General features: G+C 38.6%; 1 protein-coding gene across 1 annotated transcript; it reads right to left on the reverse strand.

Annotated features, from left to right (window-relative positions):
• Nucleotides 1–402: 402 nt before the first annotated feature.
• opn4xa (opsin 4xa) lies at nt 403–15,809 on the reverse strand. Its single transcript, XM_051938831.1, has 10 exons — nt 15,384–15,809; nt 9,880–10,015; nt 4,682–4,815; nt 4,187–4,390; nt 3,906–4,077; nt 1,958–2,119; nt 1,664–1,771; nt 1,399–1,573; nt 635–777; nt 403–546 (listed from the first exon to the last, which is right to left on the reverse strand). The coding sequence occupies exons 2-10, from the start codon at nt 10,011–10,013 to the stop codon at nt 519–521; spliced, it is 1,260 nt and encodes a 419-aa protein (XP_051794791.1). The 5' UTR covers nt 10,014–10,015; nt 15,384–15,809; the 3' UTR covers nt 403–518.
• Nucleotides 15,810–21,337: the final 5,528 nt, after the last annotated feature.

Raw genomic sequence — 21,337 nt, forward strand, 5'->3', positions numbered from 1 at the left:
ACCTGCTGAAGAAGATTAAACAAGCATCCGTGGACAAAAAATGGATTTGTTTTCTCTGGTTAGTCACAGTAACCCCTAGCCTCATAGACAATAATTTAATTGATCTCGATGGTTTTGGGGAGAGAAATTATTGCACAGGCTCAAATAATTCAGCAGAACAGTCCAGGGGCTGCAGATCGAGCAACAGTTCTCTCTGTCTGCACTGTGTACTTTGTTTTTCCTCACAATAGCCATGTTCCAGCAGGCCTTCCTTTAAGTCGAGTCTGACGGTGCCAGGGGAATGAACACATACAACATTGTCTGGAGAGTCTGGCTGGATGAGGACCTGTGACTTGCTCACATCCTTCTCGTTTTGCACTTGCTGTCCCTCTGGTTTTTCATGCTCAGGCTCTTTCTCTTGCTCACCTTCCTGCTTCTTCTCTTTTTCCAGCTCTCAAGATTATCCTCCCCTTTCCTCTCCCAGGCCAGAGGTATTATTTTGTTGAGAGACTCGGGCCATATATTGTGGTCACATCTGTTCAGTGAACCTTGCTCTGGGAAGGCAGCCTACAACACAATTTGAGAACAGGATGTTCTAAAAGCTTTTGACTTCGCAGTGAATCTAAAATCAACAACTATAATGTTAAGTACCTACCTTACCTGTTCCTGGCTTTGGTTTCTCATTTCCTTGGTCTGTTTAGTCACTGACGGGTACTCTTTGTCCCCCAGAGCTGCAAGGGAATAGCTGGACCTCATACTCTGGTCAATAGGGTCCAGTTCTACATCACTCCAAACCTGCTGCAGGAGATGAGCATTATAGACAACACGGTAAGAATATAGTGAAGTCAGTGTAGCATTACATACCATCTCATTGCCATTCAATTGTGTTGCAACGACAAAACAATGATATGACAAATGGCTTATTATTTGTTGATGCATCTTCTGCTTAGAGAGACTGCTCTTCATCTTAGAAACTATTTACTGTTTATTAAAAGGTACATGCTCATCTAGCAAACACTGCAGTGAATATTTGTTCAAAGGAGAATAATGTTTTCTTCCACATTTTAACTTCCGCCACAACTGAATAGTTCTCCTGTTTGAATGACAAAGTTACAGCTTTGATTCTGTCTTTCATTAATAAAACATGGCAACGAGGTTAATGTTATTTATAAACAGTATAGCTCCGACATAAAGATGGTGCTTTAGAATCCATATAAAGATGCCTTTTAACCCTTCAAAAGACAACTCTGTCATAAAAACAGTGTTAAAAATACATAAAAACACAAGAAAGAACTTTACCGAAGTGGACACGGTACACTATGTATTTGATATCACATTTCTGTGAACACATCTTTGATGGTGTTGCTTGATCTGTGTGTGTTTGTATTCTTGAAAGCCTAGTGCTGAGTCCAAACTCACTGTGTCTGTTGTAGACATGGAGGAGACTCTGTGGAACTTGGCTTTGGAGACGGATGACTGTCTGCTCAGCATTGAGTCCCTGAGGGAGGACTCGCTGTGTGACACTGATATGCAGTCCCTCCTGGGGGGCTGGGCAAGGAAATGTAGACAGGGGACCTTCTCTGCAAGGGTGTCCCTGTTGGAAAAATGAAGATCTCTCAACAAAATGTGCTTATTTTCCTTTTTCAGACTTCAGGCTCCCAGTTGGTTGAATGACTGCCCTCACCTGTATTTGGAGTGAATGATGGCGTAGATAAAGGGGTTGTAGATGGCCGATGCTTTGGCTATAACAGCGGGGACAGCTTTGGAATAGGGATTGAGAATGCTTCCATATCTGAAAGGTGTAAAGTGTAAACCTATTCATCATGCTATGGGGTCATGATATCTTAAAGGGAGTGGAATATGGTTCATGATGAATGTCACACAGTTATGGTCTATCAAGCAGTCTCTGTGTGTTTAGTGCTGTCAGACAATTTAAAAGATCACTGGATCATCAACAGTTATTATACTGCATATTTACCCAGCCCAGGCGATGAGGGTGACACATGCATAGGGCGACCAGGAAAGCACAAACACTATGATGACCACAAAGGCGATCTTCGCCAGCTTCCATTCAGTCTTGATGGACTGCTGCTGGATCAGGGCTGACTTCCTCACCTGAGAACCCAGCTTCTCAACATCCCTTATGAGATAGAGAGAAAGAATAAGGGTGTTCAGTAGTTAATATATTCACCTTCTGAAGCTGAAATGAATGCGGTATTTGCAGACTTGTTTTTAGACTTATGTACATCATGTAACTAATACTAGTCCATGTACCCATATGCCGACACAGTGAGACAGTAGAAGACGATGTAAAATGGCAAGGCAAAGAGGCCAACATAACAAACAGTGCAGGGAGATAACAAACATGGGAAATCTGATATTTCTGTTTGATTTTCTGTCACACAAATGGCTTATTGTGCTTAGATCAGGATCAAAGGAAACAATACATCCTTAATGATAGCAAACAGTGAGCTTCTATAACACAGTGACAGAAATGTGAAAGAGAAGTGATGAATGAAAAGAGAAATGTGATGTACAGAGCAGGCAAACAGCAACAAGTTAGTACGTGAAGCACGCTTGACCCTCACGTTGTTCTCATTTACGGGCACCAAAAAATTGTTTCCTTGTCTGAAAAAAAATCCAAAAATTCAGCAAAAAGTTTCCCAAATTTCTGAAAATTTGCAAAACCTTCGGGAAGAAAATTCCAATAATTCCTTAAAAGTTTCCCTGAAAAGTTTTATTTAAAACATGTGGAAGACACTTCACAAAGCGATTTCATTCTACAAATTGTACAGCATTAATGTCAAGCCTTTTTTTTATTAATCTTTTTTTTCAGGAAATGCAACAATAGATACATATAGAAACATCTATACATCCCACTCTTTTTTTTTCAACTCAAGACAACACCAAACCCACATAAGGGGGGTAATGTTGAGCCTTTTTTGACACATACTGCTGATATTGTTAATGTAAAGATGTCACATTATAGGGCAGCTATAGCAGACATGTTTCTGATATAATAGGCACTTACTAATCCCCTGAACCTCAAAACCCACCTGTGGGTTTGAAAAGGCATATTATCTTTGCAAAAATCATCAAAGTTAAACCATCAGTTGTCAGATTTTTAACTTTCAGACGATCAGTGATCTAGTCATCTGAGACACAGTGTCTTGAAAAAATTAACCGAATCTGATCCTCAAAACATGAAATTTCTCCAAAAATCACTTTATTTTGTGCGCCTTATTTAAAATTTGCCAAAAAATCCTAGCCAGATTCATTAAAGAAAAAACAAACAACTACACATTCTGTGCTCAGCAGTACAACCATGAAGCCGAGACACGACTGTAAACAACAATTTTGTGACAAAAATGACTTTTGAGCTAAACTGCAGATTTATTATTACACAGAGCAGATACGAGACAAGTATGGAAATTAAAAATGTACGAAGTAAAATATTTATTGAATGTAGAGTTACTATTTTTAACCAGCATGTGTAACACCTTGGATAAAATGTTTTACACATGGTGATTTCCAGTGACCATGACAACTCATGCTGTAAGAGACTGCCCACAGAATTTGGTCGTATTTTCATATACATTGATAATAATGGCAGATTATCTTACATTGATTTAAAAAAAATGAATAAAAATGAATAATCAAAGAAATTCAACTTCATTTTTTTATTTAGGGTAATGGTTGTTGTAATTCACAGAAGACATTTTTAAATTCTCTCTACTTTTAGCAGTGGTTGTGCTGTTTCTCTAGAGGTGCATGACTTTATGTTGCAGAGAAAAACGAGTGCAAAGCAAGCAAAAACTTGACAAGAAAAAATGCCCAGAAACTACTTGGCGTTCTCAGGTTTAAGTGTACTTCACATTAATAACAGTGTTTAAGTTCTACTAATTCATTTGTGTTAATGTATTTACCTGCTTGCCTGACGAATTGCCAGGAACATGCACAGATAACAATAGGATATAATGCCCAGAGGGATGAAGAACACGAAGCAGCACAGCATCAAAGTGTAGCTTTTGTTGGCCGGAGTAGATGTCACGTAGTCCCATGTGCATGAAGTCATCAGTCCCTCTGGTATGTACGAACCTTGGAAAAGCGAAGAAGTCCAATGTAAAACGAATTGTAAATGGTCTAAAAGTTTGAGAAAAAGCATGGTTGGTTTAAAGGATTGAGAGATAGAGATGAAGCGACTTACTCCAGCCCAAAAGTGGCGCGAGGCTCCAGGCCAGTGAATACATCCAGACCAAGGCTATAATGTGGCAAGTGCGTCTCATAGAGGTCCATCGTATGGCCTGCAGAGGCTTGGTGATAACAATGTAGCGGTCTACTGAGATGGCCAGAAGGTTTATCATTGACGTGATTCCAAATAAAGCCCCACAGAATGCATATATTTTACAGCCTGTAGGGGATGAATAAAGAAGGAAGAATTTTAGTAACAAGTTTCTCCTTCTTATTGAAACAATGGAGAAAAAAAAGCCTCTTCAGATTCTGACTTTGCCCAAATGTGGCGATCTCTCAGACACAAAAAACTCCCACACTATACTGTGTTGTTATTATCTCTACGACCACATATTTTCAGACCATTTTCTCTTCTATTTATCCACACAGTACCATACTAAAACAGCGTGGACATTGAGGATGTATACAGCATGCATTTGATATAATTGAATGTTAAACAGAAAAAAAATACCTGTTTCACCAAAAATCCAACCCTTGTAGAGAGAGTTCACAAAGAAGATGGGTGACTGTGTAATCGCCATGAGGAAGTCACTGACTGCCAAGTTCATGATGAAAAAGTTGGGGGGCGTCCGTAGTTTTTTGTTACTGAAACACACAATGATTGAAAGATCTTAAATCAGACGTACTCAGCATCCCACAAAACAACTGATCAACTCTTACAGTATTATACAAAATGAGTCTCTAAAACTGATTAGCATAAATAAGACAGTAGAAAATGTTCTGTCCAAACATGCCAAAACAGTTCTTTTTCATTCAGTGAAAGTCCGTATATGAAAAGTTATGAAAGATTTCATTTGCCCCAGAAGGCAGACATTGTTGTTTTGATGTCATTACTCTCTTAAATTAGGGTCAGATCAAAGACTGAGGATTGCAGCTCTCAGCAGAGCAGTCACAAGATGAACACAATACACTGCCCTGTACACACAAAATGAAACACCAGCACATCTTCAATACTGCTGCCCTTTCTGATGGACTCGGATGTTGCATTGTGGCAAGCAAAGGCTATTAGTGTACAGTTCAGAGGTCAGCACAGGCAGTGGCAGCTATGTCTACTGTTTGCAGCTGTATATAAGTCAGTCAAAGCTAGCATTAAATCACTTGAGGTAGAGAAATATGTATATGCCAAATGACTAGAGGTGATTCAAAAAATCCCAGCTGAAGCTTCTGTTTTCTATAGTGCTGTGGTCTTTGAAATCTGTGTTTCTCCCACAAATAAAAAGCCCTAACCCCAGCAATCTTGGGCAGAACCTTTGTTTTGAAAACAACCAAGCCTATAAACAACTTTAGGAAGAAAGTTAAATTGCACTGGAACATTACGTTTATGCTCAATTTAAACTGTTCAAGCTTTGACCCTGAGAGCAGCTTGTCATAATTTCACTCAAATCGCCCTGAAGTCTGCTCTGCCTGGCCAGCTTTGGTCCTCTCTTTTCACTAGAAACGAATCTGAGCTGACAAGACACGCTGGGGAAACAGCTATAAAATTAGCATACACAGTTATATAGATATACAACTTTCATTAATGAAATAATCTTCAAAATAGGGGCCCTTGTGGAGGGCACAGCAGATGTTAGCGGGAATGGGCACAGATGGTGGTATTGCAGTGGTGTTTGCTCAGTAACCCTCTGGTAGCTTGTCATAGCTCACAGCGCACACACCTCAAATCCCCTTTTGGTAACACGTTGTAAATCATGGTTAAAGCCTTTGTGACATTAGAATAAGATCCCAGAAACAGTAATAGGTGGCGGTGAGCGAAACTTCACCAGTGTGTGAATATTTTTTCCTTTAATATACTTGTAAGGTTAACCTAAATCTAGTTTGGCCTTTCTAAATGCAGGCTTATGAATATTAATAAAGTATTTAGAACAGCCTTTGATGCTTTTCATCTATGAGTTGTCAAGTAATCTGTGTCAAGAAGCCATTAATAATTGCTTTCATTATTATATGGTAGTTATTTACTGTAACAGTTCTTCATGCAGCTAGATTCTCAACTGGACTACAAGAAAAACACAGTTTTCTGGTAAAAAATAATTTGTTTTTCTAGGTATAAATTCCACTTCAGACAGCCACTGATTATTCATAGTTTCCACCTTCAACCTTTTAATGTGCAATAACCATTCATACCGAGCATTTCACTTGCATCAGACGCTGCACCTCATTGCAATATTACACTTTTTAAAATACTTGTTCTATTTACTTCTATATATATATTTAATACTTTTTGTACAGCTTTTCATCGTTTTGTTATGCTATGTTGTTTTTGTTTTTGGAAGTGCCAACAAAGTTCCATTGCAGAAATGGATTGACAATAAATATCCTTGAATCCTTCGGTGACACGCTTTATGATGGATATCAACATTTTAGCCAAGCATTCAGACAGAGCCCTAACTGAAGATGTTCTGTAATAGTTACATCAGGTCTATTGTTATCAGTGGCCTTTGGGTATTGTCCTCTCGTTTTGCCCGCTTTCTGCAAAAGATTGAAAAGAGCAAACACTGCACAGGCAGATAAGTCAGAGTGAATTTGTGTGTACCAAACAAGTGCGAGTGGAGTAGCAATTGAGTGATGTGACATTTGGGATATCTGTGTTTAGTCATGCTGTGCATCCCCAGATGTTGGACGTTAATGCAAAAAACATGTCAGGCCCAGGATTTTATCTAACATTTGGTTCTTCAGTGCACTCAGCTGTATACTATACACCCACAAGCAGCCACAGTATATGTCCTGTCTGTAACATACACACCAGTCCATACACTTTAGAATCCTTATTTCAATGCTTGTTTGTTTTTTCATGTAATAGAAAAAACTAAATGACTTTTCAAGTGAAGAAATATGAAATTGACATCAGAAAGAGGATTTTGCTGCAAATGCATCTTCTGGCACAATGAGTAAAAAAAGAAAGATATTAAATGTCTATTCTAATAATTGATTTGATAGAATTTGATAGTCAATGATTTCTTTGGCTTGGAGAAACATTTGTTCAATTTAGTAATTTACCTAAACAGATGTTTACTCCATATGCCAAAATGTTGACCTAAACTACACTATAGTTGTATGAATTTTTCTAAAGGTTTAACTGCTGTGAACCTTTAAAATACTGAGGGAGGGATGATATGCTACCGACATCATCATACAGCATGTCACTGAAGGTCAAAACATTGAAAAATGAACTACTGTACGTGACGGGATTTATATTTATACCAACCAAAGCAAATCATTTCTGTCAGAAAACTGTATTTCCTACTAGTCCAGCTAATAATCTAGTCTCAATGTATGATATCAATATAGTGTGAGCCACATAGGAGTTGATTGGATTACCTCAGGCTGCACTACTGTTATTTCAGCTTACTTACCCTCTTTATGTGTCTAGGTGGGAGCACAGCGTTGACTGTACGTAAATAAGGGAGAAGCTGACTGAATTATTGAATTCATGTATTGATTTATCCAGTGCAGTTGAAAATCGCTGAGCTGTTTCCTGGTATTGAATGCCTGCAGGCTGTTGTGAAGACCTCTCTGCCTGTGCTGGTGGCATCTGTACTTCCGCATGCAACAACAAACTGTCTCCCTATTCACTGTTCCAAGTGCTTGCAACTTCAAACGCTGTTATGTACAGAGTTAGTATATCACATGTGCTGCTCAGATGGCTGCCTTTGAGTTTGTTTTAGTAGTCTCTAACTTAAAGTACTAGTATAGATGTTTCAGACAATAGCCACTGTTGTCACCATTAAATTAGGTGTGCTGCAGAATCCTTTGTATCTTAATGCTACTTTATATTTTGGTATGAGACCAAAGTGACTGTTTAATGTGTTCTGATTAACAAAACAGCCTTCAGGCAAACGGCTTCTTTGAACTGACGGGTTTGATGCAAATGAAACTTGAACAGTAGACTTCAAGATCAATTCACGAGCAGAAATGTGATTTAGGCGTGTCACAATGCCAGATATTGTTTTTAGTGATCTCATGCTTTTAGTCTTCTCTTTGAAAAGCTTAATTTTGACTAGATGTCAGAAACAACTTGTAATAGTTTTGACAAGTTATGAATAAATGTCTGTTTAGAACCTAAACTATTTTCATTAAATGGACAGGTGTTAGTATTTAAATGTAAAGTAACACATTGCAGATTTTTTTTTTATAAATACTTCTATTTAATATTAAAACTGCAGTGCTAGACTTTTACATATTAATAAATGTTCATTACATTCAAATAAGTTCACACAATGCTGGTTCATATCCATGCTCCAGGGGAAAAACTCTCTGTATTTACTTTGGTTGTAAATCAGAGTTTTAAATCTGATTTCTGTGCAGGCAATTGGTAGTGATGTGTTTTACGTCAGTGACCAATGATTGGTTTGCCAGAGAAAATGGAGTAGGCGACAGAAACTTTAAGGATGGTAAAAAAAAAAAAAACCCAACAACCTAGGAGCCATTCAAGACAAGTTTCTGAGCTGTAGATAAAGCAGGTATTACAGTCTAAAAAAGAAAGCAGCTGATAGTAGATGTCAAAATCCTGTTGGTGGTGTTTGTGTAGTTACTCTCACTGCCAGAAGGGGGAGACACAAACTCTGCACAAGTTTTAAAGAGTGAAATACTTGTTCAAGTACAAAACAAAACACTTGAAAAAGTATGTGAATTCACCTGAAATATAGTTAAAAATGTATTACTACTCAACAAAACAAAACAATTCCACTTAAATATCTGCTCAAAATTTGGAATCACTTAAATATCTCGTTGTTTAACACAATAAACAATATAGTACAATATTTAAATACAGTATATTTATATGTTGTTTTCCTGGCATCTGTTCCACATGAACACGAACTAAAAGTGTGATTAAAATTGAGGAACACATGGTCAAAATAAGGCATTACATTAGAACTAAATTGTAGAACAATTGTAGGATAATTATGAAATCCAGTTAAAGGGTTGTAATCATGTACACTCTGAGTGTGGATGTGAATAAATCTAAAATGCAGCATGAATGAAAAATAAAGATAGTTAGAACTGAAAAAGGTACATTTTAAAGAGTAGATATTCAACAATATATTTAAAATAGAATTGTAAATTTGAAAAAAGAGGCAAATGTTGCGCGCAAAGCTTCTTATGGTGGATATAAAGTCTTTCAAAAGTATTTAAGTGTATTCTGCTTTAATGTACTAAAACATTCTTTACTTGTGTTATCACTCAGGATATAAGCAGATAGCAGAAAGAGGCTGTGCCGCAAATAAAACTAAATTTGATCTTTCAAAAATGCTTTATTTAAAATTCAGTCCTCTTATGAAGAGTAAAGACGTAAAAACTCTACCTTTGTGTTCATATTCACTTTAAGATGCAACATGCTTGATATCGGTGTTTCAGAAAGGACAATGGATGACACTGAGGGACTTTTTTGGAGTGAAGAGGCTAATACAAAACAGTAATCATTACTTTGATTAAATCCATTCATTTGTAGCCATGCTTTCTTTCAGACTAGCTCTTTAGATAATAATCACATTCTGTATTGCAGCCTGGCAGGAGAATGAATTTAAATGACGATGAAAATACAGAAAGAAGTAGAAAAGGCTAGCAGGTTATAGGTGGCGGAATTAAGCAGCTCTAAAATTGACAATTTGCACATTTTTCACCATCATCATTTCAATAAGGAAAACTGCTTACCAGAAAAAGGCGTACATGACCAAGGCGTTCCCAGTAACTCCCACTGTTCCAATTACCAGGACAAAAAAGGCCACTATGTAGTGTGCATGGTCATGGACATCCACCTGACGATAGAATCCGCGAGCCACATCCATCTCTGTGACAATAATCACATGAACATCAGCATCCAGGGTCAATCTGATTGCAAAGTAATTAGGGTGATATCAGGTAAATTGGGCCATCAGGTAAAATGGGCCATTTAAGCTTTGGATGTCCTGGCCCCTCTGATTTTTAGAGCCAATGACAGCAAATGGTCTCAAATGTTTGCCACAACTGTACTTAACATGAAACCAAAGTATTTATTGGTCTGTGGTTGTTTTTGTGGGCGGAAATAAGATTCAAATTCACACTGCACCGGAAAACTGCGTGGTGAGTGGACTGGCATAAGAATTTCTGATAAAAATTATAAGGATGATAAGTCAATTAAAGAAATGTGTATATATAAAATTGTTGATGTATAATATCTGTCTTGATGACACCTATCAGAAATAATGCTTAAAGTTTGGTATTTGGACATTTTTTTTCAAAGATTGACGTTTTTGTTAGTGGCCCAATTTAGCTGAACCTATTCAGGTAAGTTGGGCCCCCTGGTTTCAGCTAAAATGGGCCACCCTTTTTGTCAGTCACACATGCACACATGTACACATTTGAAGGGAATGCAGTAGGCATTTATGTGAAAAGGATGCATCTGCCTAAAAATAATGATGATCAGTGATTTTAGTAACAATCCACTGACTTTATCTGCAGTGAGTACGGCATCTATGATGATGACGGCTTCACCTGTCAGGACTGTATTTAAATTTGTGGTTTAAGTAGCCACATACCGGGCTTTGCAAAAGTTCTGTTACACGGTTTCATGATCTTTAGAGACGTTTACATGTCGGAGTGAAAAATTCCATTAAACAAACTGAAAGTTCTACCTTATAGGCAGGTGTCATTAATACAAATTTGTTCTCCGGTGAAGTTGTATCAAGATGGAAGTCAAAAGAGTTGAGATATCTGCTCTCCTTCATGCTGGCCACAACAAGTCTGCCAAGCAGCTAAACATCAGCCGGATGACCGTCCACAGAGTCGCAGAGAGGCTCAAGAATGGTGAAGATCTTTCAGTGATCTTTCAAGAATGGTGAAGACCTGAAAGATCTTCACCATTCTTTAGCCTCTCCGCAACTCTGAGGACGATCATCCGGCTGATGTTCAGCACAAAGGAGAGCAGATATCTCAACTCTTTTGACTTCCATCTTGATACAACTTCACCGGAGAAAAAAAATTGTATTAAGGACACCTGCCTATAAGGTAGAACTTTCAGTTTATTCAATGGAATTTTTCACTCCGACATGTAAACGTCTCTAAAGATCACGAAACCGAGTGTAACAGAACTTTTGCAAAGCCCGGTATGTACCTACCCAAGCACACACACACATTTTAAAATTTTGACTATTTAGATATTATTGAGGTTCAGTGTTTGCATTCATCCCATTTGTAGGCCTAGTAGGTTGCAGTTGTTTTTTTTTTTTTTATCATTATTTATGTGTTTTATACCCAAGTACACAGTGCCATGTGGATTCAATACATTTGCCATGAGCAGATCAGTTAATCATTTACAATGTAATGAATTGTCCTGATATTATTAAATTGTTCTTACACAGTATGTTGCCATATTGACAGGTTTTTTTTTACAATAAAAATTGATGACTATCCCTTTGCAGTTGGACTGGCCCAACTTACCTGATAAGCATCCCATTTTACCTGATCAGCTGGCCCATTTTACCTGATCAGCTGGCCCATTTTACCTGAACTTTGCTTGTGTAAAAAAATTGGCACAGCTGATGTATCAAGACCTGTCGGAACTAAACAATCCTATTTACTAGATAATTTCAATGCAAAATTAAAAGAAAACAACCATTACTAGCCATAAAACCACATTTTAATAGAATACATTGTTTTTTGTTAGTGCTTCAAGCGATTTACCAAAAAGTGGCCCATATTAGCTGATATCACCCTACTATTGAACAAAACCATTCCTTTTCTTTGCTACTGAACTACTAACCTCCTCGGAGTTATCTAACACTTCCACTCATGACCAAAAAGCAAAATATCTCGGGGTCATGCAGCACGTGTCTGCAACACTGAGATTTTATTTGGTTCTTACCAACATTTCATTTAACTGAATAACTTCATTTGAGGTGACGTAAATGAATTTCTCTGAGTTGTCGATGCTTTCCAAATGTTATAGTTTTGAGCTCACATTTTAAATAAATCCATTGTTTTCCCTGTCGAAATCTAAGAAAATCCCCACAATTATTGTATTTTCATGGAGGTATTACTGCTGGGAGTGTTAAAACTGTAGCCTCCACTTGAGCATGTTGCAACCGTGCAAACCGTGCTCTATGGATAGCATTATCAGTCTGTTGGTTGGTAAGTAAATCCAGCAATTTGCTGGATTTTGGTTGATTTTTTTGTGAATGTTCTTAAGAAACAATTTTTACATGTCTTTTTTTCCACCAAAAAATGTTCAAAGATTTCCCAAAAATGCTGAAAATGTGGACATCAGAAGTTTTATTGTGAAAATAAATATTTTCCCCCACATTTTCAAACTTTAAACCGGGTCAATTTTGACTGGCAAGACAACACGAGGGTTAATTTACAAAGTATAATTGATATGAGACATTCCTGTTCTCACACCTGCCACATGGAAAGAAAACTAATTCTGGTTCCAAGAACTTTAAGCTCTCTCCTTGTTGTACTTTTTTGGCCTGAAATGCCTCCCACAAGTCTCCTGTTCACCTTTTACACTCACGCAACTTGACAGATAAGAAGCTTTGTGCATTTTTCTGCAGTTTTTTAAATTACATGTCACAATCCCACTCCAGCTCCTGCCCTTCTCCCTTTTTCCACCTTCACTCCCCATTTTCACCTCCCTATTTGTCTTGTTCCTCTGGCTTCCTCTGTCTGTTGTCTTCCCCTCCTGTCTCTCTCTCCCGGTCACCCCCCCACCCCCTGTCTGCTGCACCCTGTTACTAATTGCTGCCAGCTGCTGTAATCAGTTCAACTTCAATCACCTGGTCCCCTCCTCTGCTACTTAAGCTCTGCCCTGTCCCTCAGTCTTTGCTGATTCATTGTTGGACATACTAATCATTTCTGTCTCTGCTCCCCCTGCTTACCTCACACCTCTGGAATGCATCAGTTTTTGGACTTCTCAGCATTTCACCTTTATGGAATTACTTTTTGGACTCAGTTACTTGGATGGACATCAGTTTGTTTTCACCCACTGTTATAGGTTTCCTCTTGTGTGAGTACCTTCCCTGAGTTCAGTTGTTTTTTTTTTCAGTTGCTTAGTTTTTGCTTCACCACCACAGTCCGGTTTTTAGTTACGTTGTAGTTTGATCTTGATTTAAATAAACCCCTCTTTCTTTCACACCTGTTGCCTGTCTGTTGTGTCCTCGCTTGGGTTCTAAACACCCCACTTCCTAACATTACATGTGTTATAGCTTATAAAATGAGAAGGATTATGACAGCCAGAGCATGTTAATACCAATTATTAACGCTTGCAGACTGTAAAATCGCTTGGCTAAGTATTAATCATGATAAGAGTTGAAGAGCAGTGGCGCTGCAATGGCTGTTCTGGTCTGAGGGGAGATCCTCACTCAGTGTTACTAACTAATTTGCTTCGGCACACTTTGTACTTAGAACAGCCAGCCAATGCCACTTATTTGAGGCAGCATTTTAAAAAATGAATGACAGTTTGACAGGAAAGATGTATAGAAGAGTAACGGTATGGTTATAATCTGTCACAAATTCCTGAGCTTATTTACAGCTTTGCTGTAAATAAGAAACGTCTATCAGATCAAGGAATATCTGTTGCTGCAGATGACTGTGTGGCCTTTGTGGTTCCATTGCTCAGCTATGGCCGTGATTATAAGAGGATTTATGTTCTGTTAATGTGATGGAATAAAAAGCGCAAATGCAATATTGACTGCATTTATCCAACATAAATCCACTTCCTGTCCCCTTCTCTTCGGCATTACAAAAAGGAATGAGGTGTCCGCACAGCACAATACACCACAGAGCATTTCATCCATAGCATTAATTATTTAGTTGTCTGAGAACAAGAACCTGTAATTAATCATGTCCGCTCTTGACTCACAGTACCCTGATCCAAAATTAAGTGTTGGCACTCTATTTGTAGCTAATATACCAGGGCAATGGTCAGTCTGACTCATAATTCGTATACAAATTTGTGTGGAGCATGGTAGTGTGTTGCATCTTTGCAGTGTTTTTGCATCAAAGCCTCTCAGCATCTATCAAAAGTACGAGGAGTAGCACTATAGTTACTACGATAAATTAAGTGATTTCAATATCTGCAGATTAATAGCTGTATTTTCTCTTGAGTGTAAAAAATACTACAAGAAGCATCTATATAACAGCACAGTTGGTAAAATGCACACAGCCATGCAGTGTGTCAGGTCCACACGGTGAGCTCTTGCTGTGCTCAGTGAAGCCTTGTGCGTCACAGGAACCCTCAATCACCTCTTACTTCCCCACATTAGGCCTCAAAGCATTGTTTCATATGAAAGGCTGAAGTCACATAAATAAATGGATACCTGATTAATGCGACTGTGTTCACACTAAAGGTGAAACGGACCCTTTAACCTCTTTTATGAACATTTTATGAAGCAGACAGGTGCATCGAATGTGTTTCTGTTCATTCAGGAACTGCTAATAGGAAGTTCACAGGTCACAGAGGAACCTGTGATGGCGGAGAGCATCTTACATTTAGCATTTCAAAAGATCGATTTAATAAAAGATTATTAAGCGATCACAGAGTGTTTAGTAAAAGCCTTAAAGAAATTCTCCTGGCAAATTTATGATGAGTATTACACAGAGCATAGTTTGAATTAATGCACGTTTCTCATAGATTCTCCTTTTTATAAGAATGTTTTTAATTGAGGTTATCCTTTAAAGTTGCTGATCCTGAAATGCACATTGGAAAATAAGATGCTGTAGTGGTGAAGCAAACTGTGGAGCATCAAGCCCCCTTCTGACCTACAGAGCCTATGGTATGCTTATGTGCATCGTGAGATAAAATGAACTCATAATCTATTAATATTCATTTACAGTGACATATAGTTGTCTGCTCAAGGTAGGATTAATTCATAACTGATAATGAGGTTTTTAAAAAGACCTAAAACTTACTGACTGCATCAGTGTAAGACTGGCCCCTTAATAAAATACACACAAGAAACTGATATAAAAAGGAAGCTGGAATGATTATATATGTTTTGTGCAAGAATTTATCTTAAAGCATCCCAAAATATGCACATAATAAAAAACGTATACTTCAAGACTGTATTAGAAAGTTTGCTCCACACTGACATACTATTACAGCAAAACATATAGAAAGAATTCCCTTTAAGTCTAAGTAACCTTAGCTCTTTAAAAAAATAATTAACAAATTGTTACTTTACCTTATCCAGAAAGTCAACCACCTTTTCCTCTTCAGGACAACTCTTTGTTGCTGACAGCTGGAAGAGGATCAGAGACACTGAGACTGTACACCACCTAATAGTGAAACATCCACTCAGTTTAAACAGATACGGATGACGACTGCTTCTCTAATCTCTAAGTTAGATGGATATTCTCCACAGACTGCAGCAACAGTGAGCTGCTGCTGCTGCCAGCGCTTGAGAGAAGACGAGAAAACACAGAAAGACAGAAGGCAGGCAGCAGCACACTGACCCATCCCCCTGCTCGCTACCCATCACACACAGCTCTCTTATGGCACAGTGCATCGATCCAGCCGGTGTGCGCTTGTGTGCATGAGGATGTGCATGTGTTGCTGTTTGTGTGGGGGGGTGGGAATAGCCTGTCTGGTCATAATAAGGACAACTGTAAACTCTTCTGCACTCTGTTAGAAATAAAGCATCATTATGAGCACGGTTTTGTAATACCAATTGCATGTGGCAGCTCCTCCAAACTAATCAAGGCAAATTGCGTGTTCTGCAAAGTAGTTTTCATAAACATTGATTTCTCTAATACCCCGTTTCAGTGGCACAACTCTGTGCGAGCATCAGATGTAACACTGTTTAACCAGGAAGTGAGAAAGTGGCAGCCCAGTTCCTGCTGTGTCCCACCGGGTGCTTTGAGGATTGCAGAGAGAAGTCTTGTGGTTCTGAAAAGCACCGAACCTTTTACAAAGTATCATACTTGTTCGCTGCTCATCCTTGTGTAAGGAGAATCCTGAGAAAAGCACTCAGATAAAAGCCTCCTAATGTTTATCATCTCATGCACAACTGAGCAGGCAGCTGCAGCACCTCCTCTTGCTCTTAATATTTCCCTTTTCTACACTGATTCTTCTGTGGAGATTTATTCTTGATACCAACTAGCAAGATGAGATAAGCCTTTACACTTCTGGGTCACTGCACTTCCAAGGGAAACAGACCTATCAAAATGGACCAGTTTCTTTCTGCTAAAGTTCAGTTAAATAAATCGTGACACGGGGATGGATATTAGTTATTGCTTAGATATTTTTCCATTAGTTTTTCTTTTTTTTTCTTTAAAGTTTTGCTCATTTGCCGAGTCAAACGATACAGTTGTGATGACCAGCTGATTTTCTGGGAAGCCATTTAGTATCATAGGGACAAGGCCTAACTGTTTTCTGTACGTAGCTCAGACAAAGAGAGCTTTCAATAAATCCACATGCTTCATCAGAAAAGGAAAAATGGAACGTTTCCCAGTGAAGAATATACAGAAGGTCATCTCAGCATTATGAAAATGCAGTTTAATGCAATCCAGTACAAAGCACAACAAAACAAACATCACCTCCTCAAAGCTTTGGTCAGAATTGTGTTCACTAGCAGTCTTTAAGGTAACTTTGTACCCTATATTGCATTCATTGTCTCCATAGGGAGCATCATTAACCCTCCTGTTGTTCATTTACGGACACTAAAAAATATTGTTTCCATGTCTGAAAAAAAACAAAAAATTGAGTAAAAAAATCTCCAAATTTCAGAAAATTTGCAAAACCTTCAGGAAGAAAATTCCAGTAATTCTTTAAAAGTTTCCCTTAAAAGTTTTGTTTAAAAAAATCCCCCAAATTCGGCAAGAAAATTTTAGTAAATATCAGTAAAACTTCTCTTTACTTTAAGAACATTTACACAAAAATCTACTTGCTAAATTTGTTTTTTGTGTGTGTGAATGTACTTAAAGGCACATTTTTAATATTTCTTTTTTTCACCCAAAAATGCTCAAAAATTTCCCAAAATGTTGAAAATGTGGACATCAGAAGTTTCACTGTGAAAATATATTTTTTCCCCATTTTCAAACTTTGAATCGGCTCAATTTGACCCGCAGGATGACACAAGGGTTAAAGCTACTTTATTAGATTTTGCACATTTAGAATGTATTTAAAAAAAAAGATGATGTGGTCTTGAGGATGTGAGGGCACAGTTTTAGATCCTTTTCTATCGCATGGAGGAAGTCACAGAGTGGAGGATGTGAGAAACGTGTTTACCAGGGAGGTGTTCTTAGGCCACATAGTGCATCACAAATGAGCAAGACACGAATGCTGATGCCTCAATACTAATCTCTTTTGTTTCAGTGATGCTAGAAGAGTGGATGAGACTGACTGTTTGTTTGCTTCTTTTGCCTGAGGTGACCCTAGCACAACAATCAAACATCCAATTACTGTCAAAATGGTCTGTCACCTCCTCTCACTCCTTGTGAAGTGTGAAAAGGACAAATGCATCCCACAAAATACGTTTTAGTAAAACGCTTGTGGCCGATAATTAGTCTGTTTGAGGTTTTGCAGACAAGCAACGGGCGACAGATTCATGAAGATCTGGATAAAAGGGAAGTTTTTGTTATTTGTGGTTGAAATACAGTCAGATATAAAGGTGTGAGATCTACTAGTACTGACATGTCTATTCAAAACCTTTTCATTCATAATATTTCAAATGTGACAGCTTTTCTCATTCATCAAGAGCTCTTCTGATCCTTTGATGCCACTTTGATTTTATTGGCTCCCAAGTACATAGTTTCATTGAATCTAATCAGATTTTCTATGTTGTCAGTAACTCTACACAATTTTAAAATGTTCATCATTCAGAATCCTCTCATGCTGCTTTCATGGCTGACAAAAATGACAAATGGTTTCTCAAACCACTGTTACTGGTTCCACCTTCGTTGGAAGTGTTTTTACCCAGTTGGGTGTACATTCTTTGTCAACTCATGTAGAAAGAATTGACATTTTCTGCACACTAAAACTTGTGTCTGTTTCTTTCTACGGAGGTTAGATAACATTTTAGTTTTTATTTTAGGCTAAAAATTAGGCCAAGCGGTGCCTGAGGGAGCTTTGACTTCTCAGGCAATGGGTCAATACACTGTCAAAGCAAATGTGTTTCATTTTGCAACAGACAAGTATGAGCATAAGTGGGTGGACTTGGTTGTACAACACTGTGGCATTTAAGAACTGCCCCTGATGTTGGGAGGTGTGGTCTGAGGTTATCTAGATCTAATGTGTGCTTTGATGAGGAACCCATCATGTCCTTAACAATTCCACATTTGGGGATGGGAGAGTTGCCCCAGAAGTCCACTGTCTATGCCATATGCCAGCTGTGGAAGTGACTCTTCTCAATGTTTGACCCTAATCAGCTCACACGAAGGCCTCAGTTGCTTTAACATAAAGTATGAGGTGGGAGTGGGGTACATAAAGTGCTGCTTACATTTGCTGGTTTGAGTAGAAGTATCTTTTTACATATCCTTCTGTTTACTCTGAAGTATGCTTTAGTAAATCATTACCGTTTTTACATTTTGCTAATGTTGTTGTTTTACTTGGTGTTCTCAAACCCAACACTTCAGGATTCCAGATATCAACTGTGTCGAGATTCAATATTTATTTATTCATTCTGTCATTCTGCTCAAAACGACGTAGTTCCTCAAAGAACAACATGTTCCATACATATAAATGGATTCTGTATCCTGGGGATTCAGTATTTTGACAGGCCGTGCGTGTGTGTGTGTGTGTGTGCGTGTGTGTGTGTGTGAGTGTGTGTGTACTTGTTTCTGCTATACTGGTGGGGACTTTGACCTGACTATTTGCTATAAAGGTGGGGACTTGTCTTACGGTGGGGACCTAAAATGAGGTCCCCACGGGTGGCAACACCGTTTTCTTGGCCATATTGTTGTTAATAAAAAATGTAAAAGTGCAAAAACGTTTGTTTAGGGTTAGGCATTGATTTGGTGATGGTTAAGGTTAGGGTTAGGGTATGGGTTAGGAGTTAGATATGAATGGGAGTCAATGGTAAGTCCCCACCGGTATAGAAAAACAAACATGTGTGTGTGTGTGTGTGTGTGTGTGTGTGTGTGTGTGTGTGTGTGTGTGTGTGTACGCTGCGTGTGGAGGGGTGTGTGGTTGGCATTGGGCAGGTGAACTGTAGGTGGGTTTCTTCTTTATACTTGGATATTGGATGTTTGTATCCTGGAGGGCGAATTGCCCAGATAAGAGGACAAAACAGGGAAAATCACTCACAAATACTTATATTTTGAGGCTCGGTATAGGATACAGGCAACGTCTGTCAGCAGTTTTAAAAAAAAGATAGAAGTATGTATTTTGCCACCAAATTGTGCCATCAGATACAGAAAAGGGAACCAAGGTGAAAGATGAGCTGTGTACGGAGAGACTCTGTGGATACCGGCAGCAGTAGTGACTGTTTGAATCTAATGATGAGGCAGACATTCATTGGAATCTTTCATTGCTTTTCAAATTGAATCATTGTCAATTTGATTAGACTTTTTTTAACAAGAATTTGACCAAAAAGATTCTTTCATATCAAAGTGAAAACTACAAACGCACTTTTGGTTGCAATTACAGCATTGTGCATGTGTGGATGGGTCTTTGTCAGCCTCGAACGTGTGGACACTGCAAGTTTACCCCATTCTTCTTTGCAAAACTGCTCAAACTGTCAGGCTGCACTGGACTTCCTGACATCTATTGACAGTAAAAGCAGATGTCAGGAAGTCTAGAAGCTAGTTAAGGGAAGTGGTATCCACATCCAGTGTCCGCATCTTCTCCACCTGTTGTTGTGGTCTAATGGTGTTGCATACAAGGCTGAGGTCAAAATGGTGAGAATCATGGAATGACTGTTCCTGTTTTACAGGGTTTCCATTGTGTGGACTCAAAAAAATAATCTTGCAGCACTAGGATTGCACACATCCTGACTTCTTTGATGACTGATCCTTCATATGTCACCCAGGGTCTGTTTGCTGGCGCTAGCGTAGGAGTTAGATGGTTGGATTTACACAAGTGAGGATGGGGTGAAGTTCTCTGAGCCTCAGTGTTTTAGCAGACTGAGTACAATGTGTTGTTTTGTCGAATTGCAAAGTTCACATGACGTTTGGTAAGAGTGTTTGTAATCTGTCTAGTTGGAGTTACAGACATGAAGAGAGCCAGCATGTTCAGAACAATAGACACACGTGAGAAGTTGATGCTTCGTGGTGTAGTGGTCAGGATGGTGGGATGCATTCTCGTGCCCCGGAGGACGCCGTGGGAAGGAGATGTTGGTCCTTTCTGAGAGAGAATCTGTACGGGGCACAAACCCTGGTGGCACATTATGATTCCCGGCACTGTAAAGAATGGATGACAGGGCTATTGACGTGCGGAGATCGCAAAGTGAAGTAAAGAACTTCAGTCTTTCTCATGAATGAAAAAGCCAAAACACTGGCAGTTGCAACCTTTCCTTTATGAAAATCCAAAATCACTTCCTTTTTAATTTACTTTAAAATGTTTAACTATTCAGAATAAATAGCGTACTTATGATCAATACCTGAGCATGCAGAGTTCTGTAGGAGCCCAAAGTGTAGCTCCAAATAGAAATGATGTTGCTACAAAATACTGTCTTATTAGAAATTAAAACCAGCAAACCTGATTGGTGTCTTGAACTCAGCAATTCTGGTGTGACTTTCTTGGCTTAATTTTCTTACTTCATCTTGCTTTATGTAGTAATAAGCTCCATGCACAGGCGTCTTAAAGAACAGATAAATTCTTATGCAGTGTGTCACCGTGTGACAATGGGTAAATGGAGGTTTAGTCACCTTCACAGAATGGTGCTGTTCATTTCAGTGCCCTTCTATTGATTATTTTTTCACATTACTTAAGCATCACAGCATCAACAGCAGTGAGGCAGACCACGGTTAGAGGTTCCCCTGAATCTAGGGCTGTCATTAGGAGAAAAGTATTATCTAATGGCACAGAGGATCAACTACTCATTTATATTAAGGGCCTTTGCAGACCTGTCTATAAGGATTACCACAGATTTGCTTATAGCTGGTGGCACAGCAACTCACAGGAATGAGAGATTATGAACAAAGCTAACCTTTGTGATTCACTGTATTCTGTCAGGGACTGTGACGGAGCTTTACTGAG

This window comes from Acanthochromis polyacanthus, chromosome 18, assembly GCF_021347895.1.
Source record: "Acanthochromis polyacanthus isolate Apoly-LR-REF ecotype Palm Island chromosome 18, KAUST_Apoly_ChrSc, whole genome shotgun sequence".
NCBI lineage: Eukaryota > Metazoa > Chordata > Actinopteri > Pomacentridae > Acanthochromis > Acanthochromis polyacanthus.